Source organism: Pipra filicauda, unplaced genomic scaffold, assembly GCF_003945595.2.
Source record: "Pipra filicauda isolate LSUMZ 115617 unplaced genomic scaffold, ASM394559v2 scaffold20_size4479445_pilon, whole genome shotgun sequence".
Taxonomy (NCBI): domain Eukaryota; kingdom Metazoa; phylum Chordata; class Aves; order Passeriformes; family Pipridae; genus Pipra; species Pipra filicauda.
The window spans coordinates 3,351,600-3,373,606 of NW_024104321.1; the positions used below are offsets into that span (position 1 = coordinate 3,351,600).

Here is a 22,007-nt window from a genome sequence, read left to right on the forward strand (position 1 = left end):
ACTGTCATATATTCTTGGATGCTTACAGTAAAAAAAGAGGACTGGAAGAGTAAAAGTAATTGTAGAGAAGTATTTTACATTCATTTCCCTAATTAAGTTATGAGTGCAAATAGGTGTAATTAAAACCAAAAAATTAACACCAAAATATGCATACACTTGTCCCAAAATGCCAAACAATTGAAAATAACCTCCTATTTGTGTATTTCAATTAAAAATTAATTTGCATAGTAATTTTGAAACCATAAGTTAATAAAAGTGATTTTTTTTCTAATTCTGTGCATTTATTCAATTAATAAGTGCAAGGTATATTTTTTTCCTGAAGTGGGGGAAAACTATGGAGTTAAGTTTTAAAAAGTACAGCAAGGAATGTTGTACTGTAAATGGAGATTTTTTCTGTAAAACTGAAAAATTTAGGCAAATCTAATCTGAAGAGGTGCATTTTGTCCAAGTAAGACATATATATGTAAAAAAGTTGACATACAGTACTTTATTTTCTATTTAAGTATCTTTCTGCAGGCACTAGACAGAATTTATTTGCCATATGATTAGGCTGTATTTTTTCTGTCTTGACATATGTCCCTTCTCTACCCTCATCCTCTCTCCCTAGAACTATTTACCCAGTGAAATGTATTTTGGAAAAACTGTTGAACTTACTCTCCAACCTGGATTTTAGGTAAAACTTGGGCAAATATTTAAAGTTGCAGATACAAAATCAGGTAATTAAGTCACTAAGACATTTTCTTATAGAGGATTAGGCAAAACTTGTGAAGCAGAAAATAACAAAAATATTGAGATCAATATTCAGGCTCTGGGGATTAGCTGGTCTTGGAGCTGTTTATGGCAGCCAGACAGGCATGAGTGATGCAGGAATTTCAAGACAAAACTAAACCCCAAGATTTTCCTGTACAGCTAAGTGTTAAATATTAGAATTACTCCTAATGAAAACTATTTATTGTGGCTGCAGGCATAGTCTTGCTTATAAATGTTAGACTGATTCTTTTGGGAAACAAAATAGTAGCTTTTGTACATAAAGAAATGTGAGTAAATCTACTTAATGTCTCCCTGCCCTTTCTCCTCCTGTTGTAAAACTATTTTTCTGTCATTTGAAGTAATGTCCAATTATTCATGCTTCCCATAGGAACATTTTATAGTAAGGCAATGAAAAAGCTTTCCAGCAGCCTAATCATTTCCCAAGGCATTAATTGTGCAATCTGAGTGTGAATTCTTAATGTCCATACGGTATTTTTTCTTCCTTAGTACAAGAGTAATGGTTTCTGCCTCTTAAAAATCTGTTTTAAATTCTGTGTATTCAAGATACTACTGACACACATCACAGATGTGATTGATTATCCAGTTTGTTAATAATATTGTATACCTTAAAGGAGTGTCACTTAACTTGGGTTGACAAGTACAGCAGACTGTCATGGACAGGTGTGGGAAGCACTGATGGGTTTAGTGTTTCTACACCATTTCACTAAACAGCAGATATATTAAAATCACAGTTGTAGCACTGGAGCTGAAAGAATAAACACTTAAGATTACAAAAACAGATCTCTGAAACTTTATGTACTCTTCAGAGAAGCCGCCTTAGAAACACCAAATGAAACATAAAAGCACAGTTCACAAAAGATTAATCAAGTACAATGTGATGGCGTCCGAGTTTATGTAAAAGAAAAAGAAATCTAGAGAATTGCATCACATGCTTTCCTTCCCTATTTTCAAACTGTCAGAAGGCTAAATTAAATTTAATTCTGATCTTATTTACACTAAGTTTACTGATGTAATTTAGTTATTTTGGATTGAGCAACTCAAGGTTTAAACCAGCAAACCGGAGACATGGGAGAGATAGAACTGTCAAGGTCCTGAGTACAGCTTGTGAAGACAAGACGTAATGATTGTTTTTCCAAGAGTGTGCTTTGCAAGTCAGTTTACAATATAAATGAAGATACCAAATAATGTCAGTCTATAAAAGCATTCTTGTACTCCTGAGTCACTGTGCAATAATTTCCATGGTAAATTGATATGGGAACTGCACCTCATGTAAAGGAGATTCTTCTATAACTGAGCACAGAACTGGACTCAATTCTAGTCTGGTCAGAGACGAATGGAAAGGGCAGTTATGCATCACACAACCAGTGTTGTATCCTCTAGACCAGTGCTAGCTATATTGACTACACATTCCTTGATTTCTGACAAATCTTCCTAATATTTCAGTGCTCTGGAAGAGCTTGTGTTCATTCACTTTCTGCATACACAGTCAATAAAATGAGATTTATTTTCTGTGAGGGAACAAAAAGTCATAAACTAAAGGAATTCCTAAAATATCAGTGGAAAGACTTCTTGATTTACAGAAGGATATTCAAATGTCACCATTCTGAATTAATTCAATGTAAATCCAGAATAAAACTCTTGAAATCAAGTGATCGGATATATTTATTTTTCTTAAACATATGTCTGGATTTTTTCATTATATTCATTCCCATAAGGGAAAGAGGATTTTTGTCCCAGATGATTCACCTGATTGTAGTATATGGCTAAAGAGCCTAGTGGCTTGTAATGATACTGGTATTGCAGATTCCCTATATAGTTTTGGCCATATGGAAGAGGTACTGATTTCTTGTCACACCTACTTTCTTGATGCAAGTATGAATCACCTAGCTGAATATGTTCTACGTATCTTTTTTAATTTACAAAGAAGCATTGTTTTACACTTTCGAAGAGGCCTCATTCCTCTTAGGGAACCCCCATGTTGGTTTTCTTTGCCTGCTTTTCTAGTATCTCAGCCAACTCAGGACTGAGGTTCTGTGCCTGTCTTTTTTTGAGGAAGCTCTTTTTTGCTTAGAGAGGGATCTTTGTTGAGTTTCCTCAACAAAGTTGTTTCTGTCTTCTTCTTCCTTGGCATGGAAGACAGCACAGTCTGGATACTCTCCTGCTTTACTCTGCCTGGTATATTTCTTTATGGTTAGCTCCACATTTTAAGGCCTTGTTCCACTCGCTGGTTCACTGTCAGGGCACCTAACAATATGGGGTATTACTCATTTTCTCTCTTCCTCATTCAAGGAGGTTTTTTGAGGAGTATATCCAGTGTAGAGTTTGATAGGTTATTTTTTTTGGCTTCAGGTTTTACCTTGTCTAAGCTCCTTAAAATACAGTAGTCACATTTTGCAAATCACATGTTGTAGCCTCTATGAAACATTTTAGTAGCATAACTGATTTTAAACTAATGATCCACACTCTGAGTGCTAGGTATTAAAAAAACCCCAAAACTAAAACAGCTGACACATAATACATTTGGGGAGTTCAGTATGTATTTTATGTGATCTTTCCTTCATCTTTCCCCTCGCATTCACTGCATGTTACAGAACTTCTTCTGGAGTCTCCTTTGTTTAAGCTCCAAGGAACAGTTGCAGAGTTCGACATTTTGACAACTTGCTTGCAGCAGATGGGCAAGTTTCATTAGCTGATTGTTATTGTCTGTTAGGAACTTAATACTAATATTTGAGCAACATGGTCTAGTGGAAAGTGTCCCTGCCCAAGGCAGGAGGGTTGGAACTAGGTGGTCTTCAAGGTCCCTTTGAAGCCAAACCATTCTATGATTCTATGATTTGAGCATAAGATCGTACATTCAATGGCTATAACATTAGAGTTGAGAATGGTTTTTATCCTGCTTGGGGAGACCATTTACAAATACTTTTTTAGTCCTATCAACCCTGAAAAAAAAATATTCTATGTATGTAAAAATTAAATAATAATGCGTTCAGACTCTCATCTAGAAAGACATTGATCACTCATAACTAAGACATAGTAACCATCATGGTTCTTAAACAATGATCTTTTTTTCTTTCATACAGATTAATTTTATAACACTTTAAATGCCATGAAAATGTCTGCACAAAATAGGGCTTGGGGAGATTTATGTTTCCATTGCTGCCATTTTCTCTAACATTCGTCCCTAAGATCATGTGGTCACAGTTCCTGACAGTTTAGGGCTCTGCTTGCACTGTTATGCATCAGATTTAGTAAACATTTACAGAAAGTTTCATTTCAACTTGGGGAATGCACGTTAGAAGGTAACAATACACACACATCTTAGACTAAATTTTGTTTCATATAGTCTATTGAATTAAGCTGCCAAAACAATTTAGTGCTGACAATTGCCTCCGGCATCTCTTCCCAAACCACAAGATTCTGTGAAGGAATGAACACTATTAAGTTCTCTCTCTCTGTCTCCTCCTTCCTAATCCCTCAACTTCTTGCTGAACTTCCCTCACATGATTTTTGTCTTCTCCCAGCAACACCACATTACCATTACTCATCCTTATACAACTTACATGACTGGAATTTTTTTTTCTGTGACTTCTCTACACAGCAAAACAGTTTTACAGCCTATAAAGTACTAGCCAGAACATGAAATACACCTAACTTCTGATACCTAGACAAGGTCTGCCTGAAATCAAATCATACTTGATTTCAGATTTAATGTATTATATAATGTATATTATGTAATTAATATATGTGTGTTTATATGAGAAAAATATTAGTTTTATGAGGAAACAAAGCCTAATTCGATACTGCTCAGGTTCCTCCATCTTTGCTAAAGCAATGGGAACATTTTGGCACAATACTGCTGCATAAGCCACAGTAATGACCTTCAGCTTTGTTTCAATAACTTTATCATCTCAGAAGATGTAACTTCCATTTCCCATATCCTTTTGTACACCAAAAAGGAATAGATCTGCAGTCTGAATTACATTACTTGAGAAATGCTTCAGTTTTCCTCCTTTGTGGATTAATCCTAATTTCTGTGAAGGTATTCTCTATTTTTGAGTAGTCAACAAACAGTTCCTATGAAAAAAGCAGTCTGAAAATTGGTAATTTATCATTTTGACTCTTTGTTGTTCATAGTGTGTCTGGAAACCTATCTGTAGTTTATATGGCAAGAGAGTAAACAAGGTCATATCTTTCAAGGAAATAAGTGCTTCTGGTAAAAGCCATCCAAAGGGACCTTGACAGGCTTGAGAGGTGGGCCTGTGTGAGCCTCATGAGGTTAAACAAGGCCAAGTGCAAGGACCTGCACCTGGGTTGGAGCAATCCCAAGTGAAATGGGATCCATGGAAAATGGATTGAGAGCAGCCCCAAGGTGAAGGACTTGGGGGTGTTGGTTGAAAAGAAGCACAATATGAGTCAGCAGTGTGTAGTCAGAGCCCAGAAAACTAAACATACTTTGGGCTTCCTCAAAAGAATTATGACCAGCAGGTGAGGGAGGCGATTCTCCCTCTCTATTCCACTCTCATGAGACCCCACCTGGAGCACTGCATCCATCTCTGGTGTTCCCAACAAAAGAAGGATGTGGACTTGTTTGAGCAAGTCCAGAAGAGGGCCACGAAGAAGACTGGAGGGCTGGAGCATCTCTCCTATGAAGACCGTCTGAAAGAGTAGGAGGTGTTGAACCTGGAGAAGAGAAGACTCCAGGGACACATCATAACAGCATTCCAGCACCTAAAGGGGCCTATAAGAAAGCTGGAGAGGGATTTTTGACAAGGGTATGTCATGATAGGACAAAGGGGAATGGCTTTAAACTGAAAGAGGGTAGATTTAGATTAGATATTAGGAAGAAATTCTCTACTGTGAGCATGGTGGAGCATTGGAATGGGTTGTTCAGAGAAGCTGTGGATGCCCCATCCCTGTAAGTGTTCAAGGTCAGATTGCATGGGGCTTTGAGCAACTTGGTCTAGTGGGTGGCATCCCTGCCCATGGCAGTGGGTTTTGAAATAGATGATCTTTCATTCCATTCCAACCCAAAGCATTTTGTGATCCTATGGAAATTTATTATTGCTGGGACTTGAAAATACTTTCTGGTATCTATCTGTGTGGTTATCAAAATGTTTGATAAAAGTAACTGGCTACAGGATGACAGCTGATTCAACCTCCTATCTTTATCCCTGAAAGGAAAGGCTACAGGATTCAAGTGTGGGAGAGCTCAGAAAGGTTCTTTGGTTTTGAGTTTGGCTTTTTTATTTATTTAGTTATTTAAATAAATAAAGGATTAGAGGCAACTGAAAAGAAAATAAAAATAACTTTATATTTGTTGGAATTGGTTTATACTTTTCAAATTAAAGAAAAGCTTTTGCATTAGCTATGGAGTCACTACCATAACAATGTAAATTGTCAGTTGTTGGTCATGCATGACAGATATACTCTGATATTTCTACTTCACATTTAAGGCACATTCTCCAACTTTTAATTCTGCTCACAATGTAGTTGTGAAGGATTTAATTTTATTGAGCAAAGTTGATCCTTACATGATTTCAGAACCAAAGCTGAAGACTTTAGAAACAAAAGAATTTGAAGCACGGTAATTAAACTGTTAGCAATAAGACTCAGCCTACTACTGGCAAGGCAGAATGTTACCTAATTCCCATTTATTTTTGTGTATATCATCAATAAAATTGTTATAATCTGCTACTTCTCCGTGTACACCCTCACTAGAGTGTGTAGGGCTGATGTTGAAAAAGCCGCACTTTGTCTTGAAGAATGGTGAGAATTTTAAGAATATGACCTGAACCTCAGATAAAAATCCCCAAACTCAATGGATAACTACAGAGTCTTTTGAACTGTAATTCATAATTAGAATTAAGGCAAAAATAGCTCCAAATGAAACCAAAAGCAAACCAGCCAAAATCAATACCATTGAAATCAACATCACTTTGGGCCAAACTGTGACTGTTGAATATGATCCTTAATACCCTTGAAACAGTCCTGCTTCTTTTCAAATTATGGTGTATTATATCAATGTAGTTGAAAAGTGGACTGTAAACAAGGTCAGATCTCAGACTGAGCTAAATTTGTAGAAAACAATCAAAGATACAATTCATTTTAGTAGTAGAAATGGTATTTTTGTTTTATTTCCATTTGTTTTATTTCAAATGAGGGGTATACCACACTATGCCAATGATTAACTGAATTATTCTGTAAATGTGTAGTGTATATGTAAGTAGTTGTTCCTTAGTATCATACACAAAGCATACACATCACATCAACAGAGCAGCACTGAAGACAATGACTCCTAGCCTGAAATTTATTATCTTTTTCAAAACCTTTAACAAACATGACAGAGACATAGGGAAATTCCAGTTTTTTCTGTATCAACAAGAGTTCTCTCTGAGGTGCGTCTCTTTCTGTGCTTTCTCTTTCTTTTTCTTGACAAACTGCACACGCTGGGACAGGCCATTCTCCCACTTTCACACTTTCGAAAGCCCATGTGTACAGAGACTGGTGTAGAGCAATAACTTTTGAAGCAAGGCTAGTTATGGATTGCTATTGTGATCATGGTTGGTTGAACTCCAAAGAAGAAATTTCTTTATGAAGGAGCTGCAAATTATATTACTGCATAAGGGTGTGAAGCAGACTTTCAAGTATAAGGTCACACAGCAGCACTAGCTGTCTTTCTGTGGTTCGGTCTTTTAAGCGTACCATAAGCTGAAGTGCAAGTAATGTGTTAGGTAGATGAAACAGGCTCAGATTTCACTTTGTGGAGAAAAAGATTAAGCTGATTTCAAGGATGGAATCAGAGGAATCAACCATCAGATCCCCTCCATATATTTGTAGAAGGCCTAGCATGCTAAGAGCCGAAGAAGAGCTTCAATTGTTACTATTACATAAAAGTAGTAAAAGCAACACAGGCAGAAGAGCAAGGGGCAAACACAGGTTGACTGATTTGAACAGCATTACTGGGAATTTGAAACTCAAAAAACCCCTGAAATTTCACAATATTTTTCAATGTATTTATCAAGGAGAAGGTATTGAAAAACAACTTTGTAATTATCAGGAAATGTGTGAAAATGAATAGTCTTTCATATGCAACAGCGATAAGAAGGATGAGGAACTGTCTCAATTTTCATATGTGCTGTGAGTGGGGAGCTACGTCTCATTTATGATATTGTTTCATATGCCTGTTATCCTCCCACAGTAAGCTATATGTATTCACAGAAGTCCACGTAGACTGCTGGGGCAAGTTGCTATGTTCATACATCAGAAACCAGAAATAGGAATGCTGTGATAACACAGACCTTTTCAAACACTATTTTCTCTAATTCACAGATCAGTCACTGCTGTTTGGGTAAAATACAGCTAATCAGATGTAAATGGTTTAGTTCCACAGTGAAGGTACATACCCAGTAAATATTGTCCCTTCTTCCTCCCTCCATCTTCCATTATAAGAAAATACCTCCCTTTTTGTTTCTTTGTGTAGTACTTTTCCCTTCACTTTATCCTTATGTTTCCACATTCCTGTTTATTTCTTTTCATTCCTCCGCTTTCCAAATATTCAGCCTCCCGAAACATCCTATTGTGGATAATTTTCCCTCCTCTGGAGGACATCTTGACTGCCTGGTACATAAGTGAGACTACAGATATTCAGTACTCAGGAACTGTTCATCATTAACCCAGAACAAAAATGATATGGATGTGTATTGTTTTCCTATAATTACTAATGAAGGAGTAGTCTTAAAAGACAGAAAAAGTAAAGAGTTAAAAAAAGAATAAAGAGTAAAAAAGAGAAATAGAATAACCAGAAGACAAAAAGAGTGACCTCATGCTATTGCCTTTCTCAATTATGAAGTACATTGTTACTGATGTTATCGAGGTCAGAGAGAGGAAAAAGAATTTATTAAGGTGCATATTTGTTAAATCTGTTGCTAGAAAAAGTTAACAGAATCAGGGAAAATGTTTTTCTTTTTTTGCTATATGTATTAGTCTGTTTTCTTTGTAACATATATATTGCTGTGTGTGTGAAAGTGATGCAAAATGAAAAAGATCAGGAAAATAGAGGAACCATAAAATAATTATTTAGATTGCAGATGAGTAGAAAAAATACATAATCTAGGATCTTTAACCACTGAATAATGTCACAAAGCCAATGAAAAATTCAGTAACAGCCATGGACCAACATTATTATTACTGCAGTTTTTTAATCTCTTCTTCAGAGATAGCTACAAGCAAAAAAAAGAGAAACTATAAATTTATAAAACAGCGGTATTCATCCACTGTTTCAGAGTCTTATAATGATGGAAAATAGGCAATTATAGAAAAGCTTAATCCTTGTGGGTTTTGGTAAATTGGAAGAGAAGTGTATCAGTAATACTATCTGAAATTAAACTGTATAGATTCTCAGTGTCTTCCGCAGCTACCCATATGTGCTGTCGTCCCCCAAATCCCTTCTGTCTCTCTGGTGACTACCCTGGGAGCCTCACCCTGTACCAACCCTTTCCAGACATGTGACTTCTGCTTCTTGCCTCCAGGCTAAATCTCACACATAATTAAAGAGTTGGTTGCTTTAGAGGGTATTCTCTGTAAAAGCAGACCTGCTACTGCCTATAGAATCTGAGCAGTTTTAAACATAAGGAATTACTGCCTGTCTTTAAACAATGCATTTAAGTAATTGTCAAGTGTGTTCAGTCCTTCCAATGCTTTTCATGAAAGCAGCTCCTGAATACCTGGCCTGAATATAAATGAGAGTTACAAGATTATGTTCAGGTTTCATTGGTGTCGTATTAATGGTGCAAAATGAATCCAGTATCTCCTCTTTTTTTGTATTTTTCCTGTCCTGAAGGAAAATAATTTTCTTAGCTATCTCTCTTCAAAAGCTGGACAGGAACAGTAGGAATAGCATCTGCTCCTTCCACTGGTGTATCTGATAACAAAGATGAGGAACAAGAGTGATGGTATTTATTGTACAGAAGATAACATGTGGCTACATTCTGTTTTGTGCCTTATAACTCCCCATCCATTAAAAAATCAACAACAAACCAAACATTCACAAAAAGTGACTGTGAATTGAAAAGACTTGCATATTTTGGAAGTGGACTAGGTATTGTCCTAACAGAGTCTGCAAGGATTAGGCTTTTATTTAAACAACCTCAATTCTTCAGGATGAGAGTCCTCAAACCAGTGTAGGAGTTCAGAATTTCCTATAGATCTTCTGTAAAATGGCCTTGTGGGAAAGCAAATACTACAAAGAAAGAGGGAAAAATGTGGGTAACAAATTCAAATTGTTAGATGTATCTTAGAACAATTCTACAAGGGAAAAATTAAGCAATTTTACTTTTTGTATTTTATAAACACTTCCAAGTGCCTCCAAGAACTGGAACTCACCAGCCCTGTCTTGTAGAAGTAAGTACATATGTTTGAAAGGTAATGTGACTAGGATGTGATTTGGAAAAAACATGGCTTTTCAGTATTTTCTGTCATCATATACTTTCTAGAAACCAGACCTTGGTGAGGAAAGCAGTAGTTCCTACAGATCTCTAGACTTTTCACTGAGAATGTAAAAAATTGTATTAATTAATGCCAATTTTACTTCTATCTCTCTTCTTTCTCCTATGACAGGCAATTATTCATCATGAAATAAATGCATACAATGCATTCATTTCACTTATATGAAAAAGTGAAAACGTCAGAGAATACATTGAATCTCAGCTGACAACCAGATGTATATAACACATGCATTTTCAAACACCATCTCACCTCACATGCATTTTCAAACACCATCTCACCTAACATCTATTGCCTGCTTATGCAGAAGTAATCCTATTCTCTGTAGCCAACAATAGGTGAATCTAAGTTCTCACTAGCCTCAGAAAAAATCAACTGTTTCTTTCTCTCTCTTCCTGTCTCTTCTGTATTCAACAATATGGGACATATTATTAAATGGCATCTAAAAAAGAGGACAGATATTTTGAAAAGTTTGACAAATCTACTGGATGCCATGATGGATTTTCTACCACTGCATGTGTTGAAGCTGTGTTGATTGAATGTTGTTATGGAAGTTACATACAATTACAATTAGATACCAACAAGAATAATTAAAAGAATTTCTACTATGCAAGACAGTTACATATTAACTATGATCTCTCTTGGTCATATAATACTATTACAGGCCTTAAAAGATGTTGTTTTGGCTGTATCTTAAAAAATGAGCTTTTAATTTTAGGGCTTAGACTAATGACCAGTTACAAATCTGCATGCAGTATTAGCTGAAATTCATCAAGTGAAAAACTTTTACATGCAGATAACTATCATAAATCAGATGCCATAAAATTGCTGGTGAATGGTTAATAACTGGATAACCAGTCTAATTATCTAGAGAGACTACTAACTGTTTTGTTGAGGGGTAATTATGCACCATTATTATTATGAAATGACTAAACATGGAGAGTTGATGTGAATAATTAAAAACTGTTGGTATTTTAAACATACATTTTCTAAAAATTTTATACATCCTTTGCCACAACAAATATGATCTGGCACTTGTTCTTTTTGCAGTATCCATTTTTTTGTACCTTTCGATTTCTCTGGTCTTTCTAGATCTGAATCTTTCAAACTTTTCTGCATGAAGTTAATTTAATGCATTGTCAGTATTCTTCACTTTGGTGAAGTTTTACCAAAACTGCTACCTCTCATATTAAAGTCTTCAAGGCACTCTGACTATTTGCATGGTTTCTTTTTTATATATGATCATGAATGCTATATAACATGAAGAGGATAGAAAGTCCAGAAAACTCTCAGTCTTGTTCAGGTTGAATATGAACAGAAACCCCAAAAAGTGTGGAAATAACACCTGTGGAGAGGAGCATCCTGTGCCCCTACAGGCCATGACTCAGCGTTCAGCACTAGGAGATGTTTCAGTTTTCCCTAAGGATTTTATATTCACCTCTAAGAGGCAAAGAAAGACAATCTCAATGTCAATCTCAAATTCAACTTTGCATTCTAGCCAAAATCATAATATTGAATTCAGATACTCTTATCTGAATAGATTGTATACTTGATGAATTTTTGCTCCTGAATGATACCATTAGAGGTTTTAATTAAGGAGTTTACTATCACTTCAGTGCCAAATTATGCCCCCGTCTTGCACAGGGAGTAAAGGAGAGTGGATTTTTCTTCTTTGATATGCACTTTGCATAGAAAGAAGGATAAATGGAATTACCTTTACCAAGGGAGTACAGTAGCTATTCTCTCCCTGCATTCCATACACAAACTAGAACAGTAAGAGGTGCAGTCTGCTTCTCTCTGGCTCCTTTCTGAGAGTGGGGAAACAATGCAATATTTTATCGACCTATTTTCCTTTATGAGATCTCTCATGGGAAGACTGCAGCCCTGCACATACATACAAAGCTCAATAATCTGTGTCAGTCCTGAGCTCCTAGGTTGCTACACTTCATGTTCCCTTCCCTACCAAAAGAATTAGCAATGGAAAACACCACCAAGTCGTGTGCTTAGGCACAGCAAAATGAAAAAGCTTAATTAGCTCCTACAGGCAGTATAATGAAAATGTGGGAACAAATCTGTGTTGCAGAAGGTAGATTGAGAGGCTGGTGTGCAGGATCCAGTCATCTGTAGGCAACCTAAAGTAATTCAAATTGGTGTTTTGACCAACTCTGGCTGCAAGTGACAGTAAGGGTACCCACGTGTTAGGCTAACTGAGGCTAAGTCAGCATTTCTTCTGCAAACATTTACTGTATTTTAAAAGCCTGGTGGTTGCAGCTGTCTGGGTTAAAACCTCAGATACAGGTCCTGGCACAAAAGCTCATCCTCTGTAAAAAGAACCCCCCAGTTATTGTGGGACTAGGAGGAACAACTCTTTGACTTTACTGAGGTGGGCCCCTCCTCAGAACATGGTGGTGTAACCTCTGTCTGATGCCCTCTTTTGGGGTGGAGGAAATACAGTAGTAAAAGGCAAAAGTAGCACAGAGGCAGGGACTAATTTTGGTTTTTTTCTGCCCTTATCATTGTGAACTTGCATAAAATAATTCAAGTATATTACAGTAAAACTTCTGAAAAGTTCTGGAAAGAGACTAAGTCTGTTTGCTCAGATTAAACTTCCTAAGAGGAATCAATTTTAGCAATAAAGTCACAGACAATGACTATATGGAGGTAACGTGGATTTACATGGTGACCACCAATCTGTTCATATGGAAAGAAGCTAAAAAGTAAAACACAAAAATAATACCTCCTCCAAGGCAGACATCCCCAGATATGCTAAAATTGCCAGCACATTTCTTGAGATCATGGTAAGTACTACAAATATAGAATTTATTATTTTGTAGCAATTATTATTAAAATAATTGCTACCATTGTCTTCTTTATTTGCTTCCTGGATTTTTATATTTTCAACCTTGTTCCTCAACCACAATGACACAAAACTTCTTTTTTGATCTTAAAGTTGAGATTTTCAGGTAATCACTTCATTATGATAGTGGAGGTCTCAAAAAACCAACTCAATAGAACAAGTTACAAAGTAGAATAATGCAAGTTAATAATAATAAAGAGACTGAATTTGCTAATGAGTTTGGACATTTCAAAGCATGCAAACCAAGACCAGTACACCCTCCCCTCCACCTCCAATTTCTCCAGTGTTTAAATGATTTTTCAATAATTTTGAGTTGGTAGAAAGTAGAGACGCCAAGCAATTAATTCAAAATGTTCTCAAACAAACCAGAGTTACTTTATGCTATGGAAACTGAGACATATCTCAGTCCTATTTATGCTGATTTGTTGAGTTCTTTTAATCATAATTTACACACTTCCTTACTTGTTAACTTTAGTTCACACTTCAGAATTTGAAGTTGGCTTTTAGATCTGCGGTTAGTACAATGATTTGGAAGCCACTGATAATTAAATGGTAGAACTAACCCTGAAAAAGATATTTTGCATAGAATCTTTTGTCTGAAGTTTATGTTCTTGATAGCAATGAATATGGTATGAACAAAGGAAGGAAAACATGGAGGGAGAAGTTAGTACACTTAGGAAAGTTTCAAGGAAGAAGCTGAAAGTAAAATACTGCATGAAAAGTGAACTTCAGACTCAGAAATAATATACAGATAATTACCTTTAATACATATATTGTCTACATTTTGATGACTAAAAGAAAATTCAAGAAAAAAAAACTCCAACGCAAATTAGTTTTGAAGGTGAGATAAGGAAAGGATTTTAATTTGTGCCTAGGCATAAGATTACAAAACGCAAGTGCCCCCATGTCTCAGATGTTACGATTTGTGATACTGCTTGTCCAATCCAAGGTTTTCCCACCCTGTGGCTTTTGCCCTGGACCAGCCTCAGTCACGTCCCTTGGGAATGGGGGCTGGGGTCTCTAAGACCACCTCTTCATCAATCTTCATCTTCTTTGGGGTACAGGGGGCATATATTCACCCAGTTCTTGACTGTACTTTTGCAGTTTAGGCCAAGGTACAAGCATTCTCCAAATAGAACAGGCCTATCTTAAAGAGAGACTAAATGTTTCTACTGGAATTCAGGGGGTAGAATTGATATGAGGAGCATTGAATGGGGTGATAGGGTTGAAAATCTATGTTGCTTCTGTGCTAAGGGTAAGGGAATAAGGGCTGCTGCTTCTAAATCTACTTCTGCTATATAACTACTTATCATCATCATCATCACTTATAATGCTTATAAAAATTAAGAAAAAACAAAAAACCAGATGGACCTCAAGGCATCATTTTATTAAAAAAAGAATGATATTTTTTTACAATATGTCACATTTAAAAATAATTTTTTAGAATGATGAATTATTTTAATATAGAGAACATATAACTGTTTAAGTGGCTATGACACTAGTAAGACAATAGCTGTAATATGCAAATCAGTGTAGTGATCTGTAATTCAGTTAAAAATGTGATTTTTTTCTATATTATAAATTTGACTATTTCTGTTACTGAAGTATCACAGTTTTTTTTTATTGTAAAAGAAACTATCAATTATTTTTTCATGGGTTTTGACAGGTGATACAGATGATATTTCACTGAAAGATCAGTGAAAATAAATTAATAAATCAGCTACCTTTTAATACAGCATTTAACTCCCACATGTATTTTAGCATAACTTTTGCTTAGTTAATAAAGGCAAAACATACTTAGTACTTTTTTGAGAAAGAAAATTTCCATGACTGCTGACTTTATTGACTAAAAATAACTTATTCAAAGCTTAGGTATAGTAAACAGCCATAATTTTGAAACAGGATGTTTACGCTCAACATAATCTCATAAATTATAATGTATGATAATTGGTAATTGATTATATCAATATCCGTGAAAATATACAGATTTCTACTTACCCAACGGACAGGAAAGGCTCCTTTGATTCAAGTCTGTCAAGTAAATAACAAGTTTTAAATATATATTTTTTGTACTTCAGAAAAATTATACAATAAATCTAAAACAGCCACTCTCGGTATCAAGTTTACTTGATGACACAATTTAGCAGTAATAGAAGGGCTTGATCCGTTATACTAGGAGTTTAACTCAGAAAAAATCCCATTAACCTAACTGAATTTTGGCTTAGAAAATAAATATTTACAAAGTAGCACATTTAGGCCCTTTAAATTTCACAGATTCAAACGACTTGTGTAGATATTTACGTGGAATGGCTAAAGTGAACAAGAAATACTTTGTCCTTTTTATTGCGTTTTTCATGTAAAATGTTAGTTTGGGTTTTTTTAACTTTAAACACCTTTTTTTTCTTTTTTTTTTTTTTCTTTTTTTTCTTTTTTTTTTTTTGCTTACCAGTATCCTATGCTCCTATGACATGGTCACTTCATGATTATGAGAACTTCTGGCACATTGGCCTGAATCAGCACTGTGTGGAGCTGGATGTCACCGGTTTGGTAGATCCAAAGTCATGCCCAGTTCTAAAAACAGTTGATAAAAGTGTTCCCCAACTCCCTGCTGTCGCTGTTGTTGCTGTGAGGAGATGCACCACCTGCACACTGGCAGGAGCTTCTTCTATTACTACTTTCCACCCAACCAAGATAGATGGAAGAGTCCTCATCTATGTTATCAGACAGTATTTATGCTGTAGTACCTACAACTGGCTGCCCTTAATTTTTTATTGTGTTCTCGCTGTGCCAAATTTACTAATATCAGCTGCTTTATGGGACCATTAGTATGTGATTTTCGGATCCTTCATAAACATATTTAAAGCATATTTAAAGTTCAGTAATTTTGAGTGGTTACATGACATGCAAAAGTGTTCTGTTGTGATAATTTCCACTGAGAGTACTGTGTAAGGAGGAAGAGCAAATAATCCCCTTCAGGTCATTAATGTCTCTTTGTAGCCTTTAAGAAAACTATAGCATATCTAGAACAGAATATTTAATTTATGAATCTGAAACAAATTCAAACGCACAACAAAATATCTGAAATAGAATTGTAAATAGGACTAATTGTAAGGAAAGGTACTATAAATAATAAATGTTTTAAGAAAGAAAACTTTCCTGACACTATGTAGAAAAAACAAGTTCATTGTCAATTATTATTCAGCAAAGGTCTTGTCCAAAAAACTCACAAACCAATAGACCAGCTTAGTTATTGCCATTATCTAAAAGCCAAAATATATTGAAAACACAGTAACTTCTCTGTTGTCCTAATGACTATAGTTCACCTTTCTTTTTCTTTCTGGGGTTGAGATTCACATGGAACTAATAGAATATAAGAGGGAAATACTGATGGCTCTGCATATACCTAGAAGTACAGTAGAAACCCAAAGCTGCATATCCTCGTGGTCATGGGGATGCTTATCCAGGGCAGTCACAAGAAAATGTTGAGCTTGGCATTCTCTGTGTTTAGGCAGTGCTGCCAGAGAGCAATAAAGTGACAGGGCCCTTCAAGTGGGGCTTTCATCCTTCTGCTGCAGGCTCTGTGCACAAGTGTTATTGTTTTGTTTTCTGTTTTTGTGCTTAATGAAATGAACCAGAGATGGGAAGCACTCAGTGTTCAGCTGGAGATATTAACTATGAGCAAGATAAGCAAAGAATGAAAGCCTCAGAATATACTTATATACTTCATAATACAAAAATTTTATAATGAAGAGAAACCTGGCACTTTCCTGATGGAGGACATTCTGGAGGATTTTACTGGCAAACAAAAAGTCTGTGATAGAATGCCCTGTGGACAAAATACTGCAATTAAAAATCTATCTGAAATCCATTTTCAAGATGGAATTCAATTTGATTTAATGAGTGCTGCCCTAGGTTTGACCTCTCTCTAGTATATTTGACTAAATGGTTTTAGATAATTTGCCGCATTACTTTTAATTAGTTCAAGTGTTCCTCATAGTAAAGAAATACAATTATCTGTTGGCCTTTTATTTGGTAATGCAGTATATGGCAAATTAATATCAAGGTTTTAAAACTGCAACACATTATAAAATAACATCCCATATCATCTTTACTGGTGACATTTATCAATACATATAATAGGTCTTTTACAGATTCACAGAATATGCTGAATTAGAAGGGACCCACAAGGATCTTCAAGTCCAACCCTTAGCCCTGCACAGGACCATTCCCATGAGTCACAGCATGAGTTTGAGAGTATCAACCTAACGTGTACTGAATTCTCCGGAGTTCTGAGGAATTCTAGCATAATTAAATATGATATTGCATAAATAGTAATCCTGATAAGTTTTGAGAATGGATCTCATACACCTCCAGGAAAAATCTTAAAACAGAAACTGCCTTTTTTGCAAAAATGTATTGAGTGCACAAGAAATACTAGGTTCGACAGTAAACAAAGGGAATGGTGTTTTAATTGTACAGGAATAGGAGTGAAGCAGAAGAGATTGAGATTTTTTCTTTCTTTCCTGGAATAGCGTTCCTATCAGAAAATTTCAGTTTGTCAGTATGTCAAGGCAATATATCAGTTTGGATAGGAGGGAGGAAGGCTAATCGGTAGCATGACTGGGACATGGCAGACCGAGTTTGTGTTTCCCTTTGATTCTGAGCTAAGATTTTCTGAAAGGTCTGACTTTCTTATCTACATATAATAGATAAGTTTTGCAGGAGGAAAAAGAATGTTTACACTATGTGAATTCCTCAGTTAAAATCAATCATTGTAAACTGAACAGGCATAGGCAATCAATTTATACCCATTGATATGTTACAGTACTGTCACACTCTGTGACAGTTTAAAATAAGGACTCTAGAAAATTCCCATTTAGTATTATAGCCCTTGCAACCTGTCTTGGAGAGATACTTTACAAGATCTGATTAACCCAATTGTGCATTTTGTTATTTTCTTTGCTGCTAAGTTTGCTTATATTAATGCCAATTATCAAAAATCCCATCTTTGACTGAACATCCAGATATAGACAAATTTTTCAAGGTTTGCATACAAACATACAAGGAAACGTGCCTAGACTAAGGGCATGTGAATTCCTCTGACTTGTAAACAAATCATTTAGGGACAAGAAGGTCCGAAAGTAAAATCTGTTGTCTTTGAATTATTGTCCTATTAAGATTACAGGCAAGATGTTTCTTCATATCTGAGGCCTGACACAGGATACATAAGTCCATATAATTTATTGTTAAAGAATCCTCACCTCTCCTTCCCAAAACTATTTACAGGACAAAGGGGATAACATTTCTAACAATATCAATGCTGTACACAAGCAAATAGATTTTAGCCAAGCATTCTCCAAGGTAATTCATTATGAATCAATATATTCCTATTGATTCATGATCATTCATGATTAATATTAATATTAATATGATTTTTAAAGATTTTTATATTGCCTTATATTGGAGTCTCATAATCAAACTGGGAAAATATGATATAACCCCAACACGGCCATGCACAAAGAATTTCACCAATGGGAAAGAGGGACACGTTAAGTAATATGAACACTCAGCGCTATATTTAGTTTTGGTTTGCAGAAATGATTTCAACAACAAAAACAAAAAAAGAGACTGTGTGTAAAATAGTTCACAAAAAGCTATTCTTAACCAGATCAGTGAACAGAGCTAAAATCTGAAATTTGTTTGATAAACTGGAGAATTAGTCTGAAGTCAGTGTAATGAAATTTAAAAGAGAAAAGCAGAGTGAGAATTTGAGAACAAGAACTATTTTATACATCTATGGAATGAAGGATAACTGGCTGGGTATTGCAAAGAGAAGTTTTAAGAGAGGAAGAACTGAGTAACAGGATGCTAGTTATGGGGACATATTAAAACATGTTCCCTCAGAACTGATCAAGAAAGGTCCTTAAATCAGCACATGCTTCAGCTCTTCTACTTTCAGATCATAGTTAATCAAAGTTCACAACTGGAATATTTAAGTTCACTAAAACTGAATGTTACTGATTACTGAAGAATTTATTCAGTAAGGAAGCTACTACACTAGTAAACACTCTGGGGATAAACAGTGGTTTACTCAAAAAAGATTATCCCTTTGGCTATTAGACTCTCTATATGCAGATCTATACATAATCCTTAACAGATATATAATATATATTTATTCCCTTATGAAAGTATCACAACACATTAGGCATTTTGACTGACAAAAAAATTACACATTTTTTCTCATATTCTATGATTTCTTTCAAGCTTAATTATTTAACATTGAGAATAACTTAGAACACTTCTTGAAGCATCAGGTTTTCCCCAGATCCATGAGGAAAAAGTTGAAGAACTTAACTTTCCAAGATATCTGTAGGTTATGTGGACCTTACAAAACCTAATTTCTGGTGATGGAGAAAACTGAAATTATGGTTGATCCCCATGAGATAGTATGGTTTGAGCATTTTCTGTCTAGGAGTGCTTCTGCTTACCCTTGGGTTTGATTTGCACTTATGCACTTACTCTGCATTTCATATGCTGAAAAATGGAGCTGCCTTTAGTCTTTTAAGTGTTTTAAAGTGAAAAGAATAGGACTATTTGGCTCAGCATGCATATATCACACGATTTTTAAGCATTTCAAATGTCCGGACAACAAAAACATATGTGCAAAAATACCAAGTCATTTAATTTAATTTAATTTAACTTTATTTTTTAAAAACTTGCGAAAAGCAATGACTACTGATGCAATGCATTTTATTTAGCCAGTTCCACTTAACACCTAAACCCATGATTTGGTAGTGTCACAGCATTCTGTGCAGAAAAAGGTTTTGAGGAAACACCTAGCACAGGATGCTGTCGGCAATACCTGATGTCAAGCTGCCTAACCTAGCATGCTGGAACTGTGCTCTGAAAACCTGATGCAATACTATGGGGGTTTTCAAAGTCAGCCCTAGGTAAAACAAGGTTTGTCCCTTTAAATTTCTTCTGCCTTAGTCTATAATATGCTTTTTTTACAAATGTGCATAGCATATAACCAAATTTAACTAATTTCCTAGCAAAATCTATATCTTACATAATTTGTAAACTTGAACATCTTGACATAATCACAAGTTTCAGAGGCTTCTAGGATTTATTAGCCTATGTGTTGTCAGGAGAGAGAATCTTTTAGCCATCAGTTAGCAAAATGCAACTAAAAATCTGTTCAGAATTATCTCTAAAGTTTGACAGTTGAAAAATTGAATAAAAGGTAGCTTTCACTGCAGGGAGGAAGTGCTTTAGAGACTGCCTCTTCCCTATACTGATTTTCATAACAGCAAGAGGCTAGGATGAGACATAAATCAACATATGCAAAAGTTAGTTTGATATACCAGTACAAATGTCCTTTGTCATATTGGATACTGAAAGCACTGCCGTTATAACACATGGGATGGAAGGGTTTCTGGATTGTGGTAGGAAAGGGTGGCATGGAGAAGAATAGTAAAGGAAGTCATTTCCAGTAATACTCATTAATGGGTGGCCTAAATTTTAGGTAGCAAGAAGAGAGAAAAAAATAAAAATTCTAAGTCATTTAAAGGATGCATAATAATGTATTATTTCAGAGAGATAGAACTAAAAAATAGTAACACATCCATCTAATAAAGCTTCAGTAGCTCATTGTACTTTCTACCTGACTTTACTGTATTTTTCTTTACGAATATAATAATTGCAAAGATAATAGAAACAGTGGCATGGATTCTCATAGCTGACATAAATCCTGGTAGTATGTCTGAGGAAAACTAAGTTGTGACTTGGAGAGATTCATTCAGACTCTATATATGAACACCTTCTTAGATAGTTATGGATTGCAGTTTCTTCCCACGCCACCCAAGAGAAGTCTCATGTTGCCAAAGTGATAAGCTAAACTGTATTTAACCCATACACCACATGTATGTGATGTTTCCAGCCATGAAGAAATTCATGCTCAGATTCAAAATGAGATTCCCCGTGAGAATCAAGAATAGGAATTCATTTTCCTTCAGGAAAGAACACTTAACTCTGATCCCCTTCCCAAACTGAAAACATGCTCAATTTGGTACCTTTGTTCAAGCAAGTAAAGGAAACAAACCCTGGAGAATGAAAGTAACAAAAAGTAGTGTAGCACTTAGTGTGCTTTAGAGTTCTTTTCCTCACAGCTTTAATCATTCTTTGCATGAAGCTGATATCACCTGACCCTCTTCTGCTCTAAATCAGAGTAAGAACATTCAGGTCAATATGTACTGATCTAAAAACATTTAGAATGAGTTCATCAGGGTGGGCTGAACAAAACAGTGTTGACTGATCTAATGCACACAATCAATACTACTTCACTGAGTGGCTGTTTGCAGCCACAAATAGATGAAGGTTAATGCAGGCGTTGCCTTTGAGGATCCCAAGGGTAGAGGCTTAATATCCTCTTTCCCTCAATGACACTACACTTAAAAGCAGTTACAGGAGGGGCAATGTAAGATTCATGTTTATCATGCTGTTTCCTAGAACAATCTCATTCATGCAAGACTGAGAAATGCCACACACATTTTTATGCCAGTAGATATTAGAAATTTCTCATTTCTTAGGACTCATAATAAATTACATATGTTTATGTGATTTGTTACTTTTCAGTAAAATAGTCAATCTTTTGCAAGAAGTTTTTGGAATACCAACAACATAATCTACCAAAAAGGCATGCAATTTGTAACCTATTCTTTGAAAAATAAAATTACATTTGACATTATGTATCAACAGCACTATCTAAGTATCAGTCCTGGCAGGCTGGATAACATATTTTCAGATAGTATGCTCCAAGACTAACAGGATTCACCAAGAAATACACTTTCAGAGTAATTTAATTGTTAATAATTCACTG

At 35.5% G+C, this 22,007-nt stretch overlaps 1 protein-coding gene across 9 annotated transcripts in view; it reads right to left on the bottom strand.

The window, feature by feature from the left end:
* Positions 1-22,007, bottom strand: part of RALYL (RALY RNA binding protein like) — a 375,799-nt gene that overhangs the window by 45,319 nt on the left and 308,473 nt on the right. For 7 of the 9 annotated variants that reach the window (XM_027736501.2, XM_027736500.2, XM_027736502.2 and 4 more), the window contains one exon: positions 15,128-15,160. The exons of the other annotated variants lie outside the window; for them this stretch is intronic. In XM_027736501.2, coding sequence (XP_027592302.1) covers positions 15,128-15,160 — 33 coding nt within the window. The remainder of the gene's footprint in view (positions 1-15,127; positions 15,161-22,007) is intronic. 9 annotated transcript variants of the gene reach the window in all.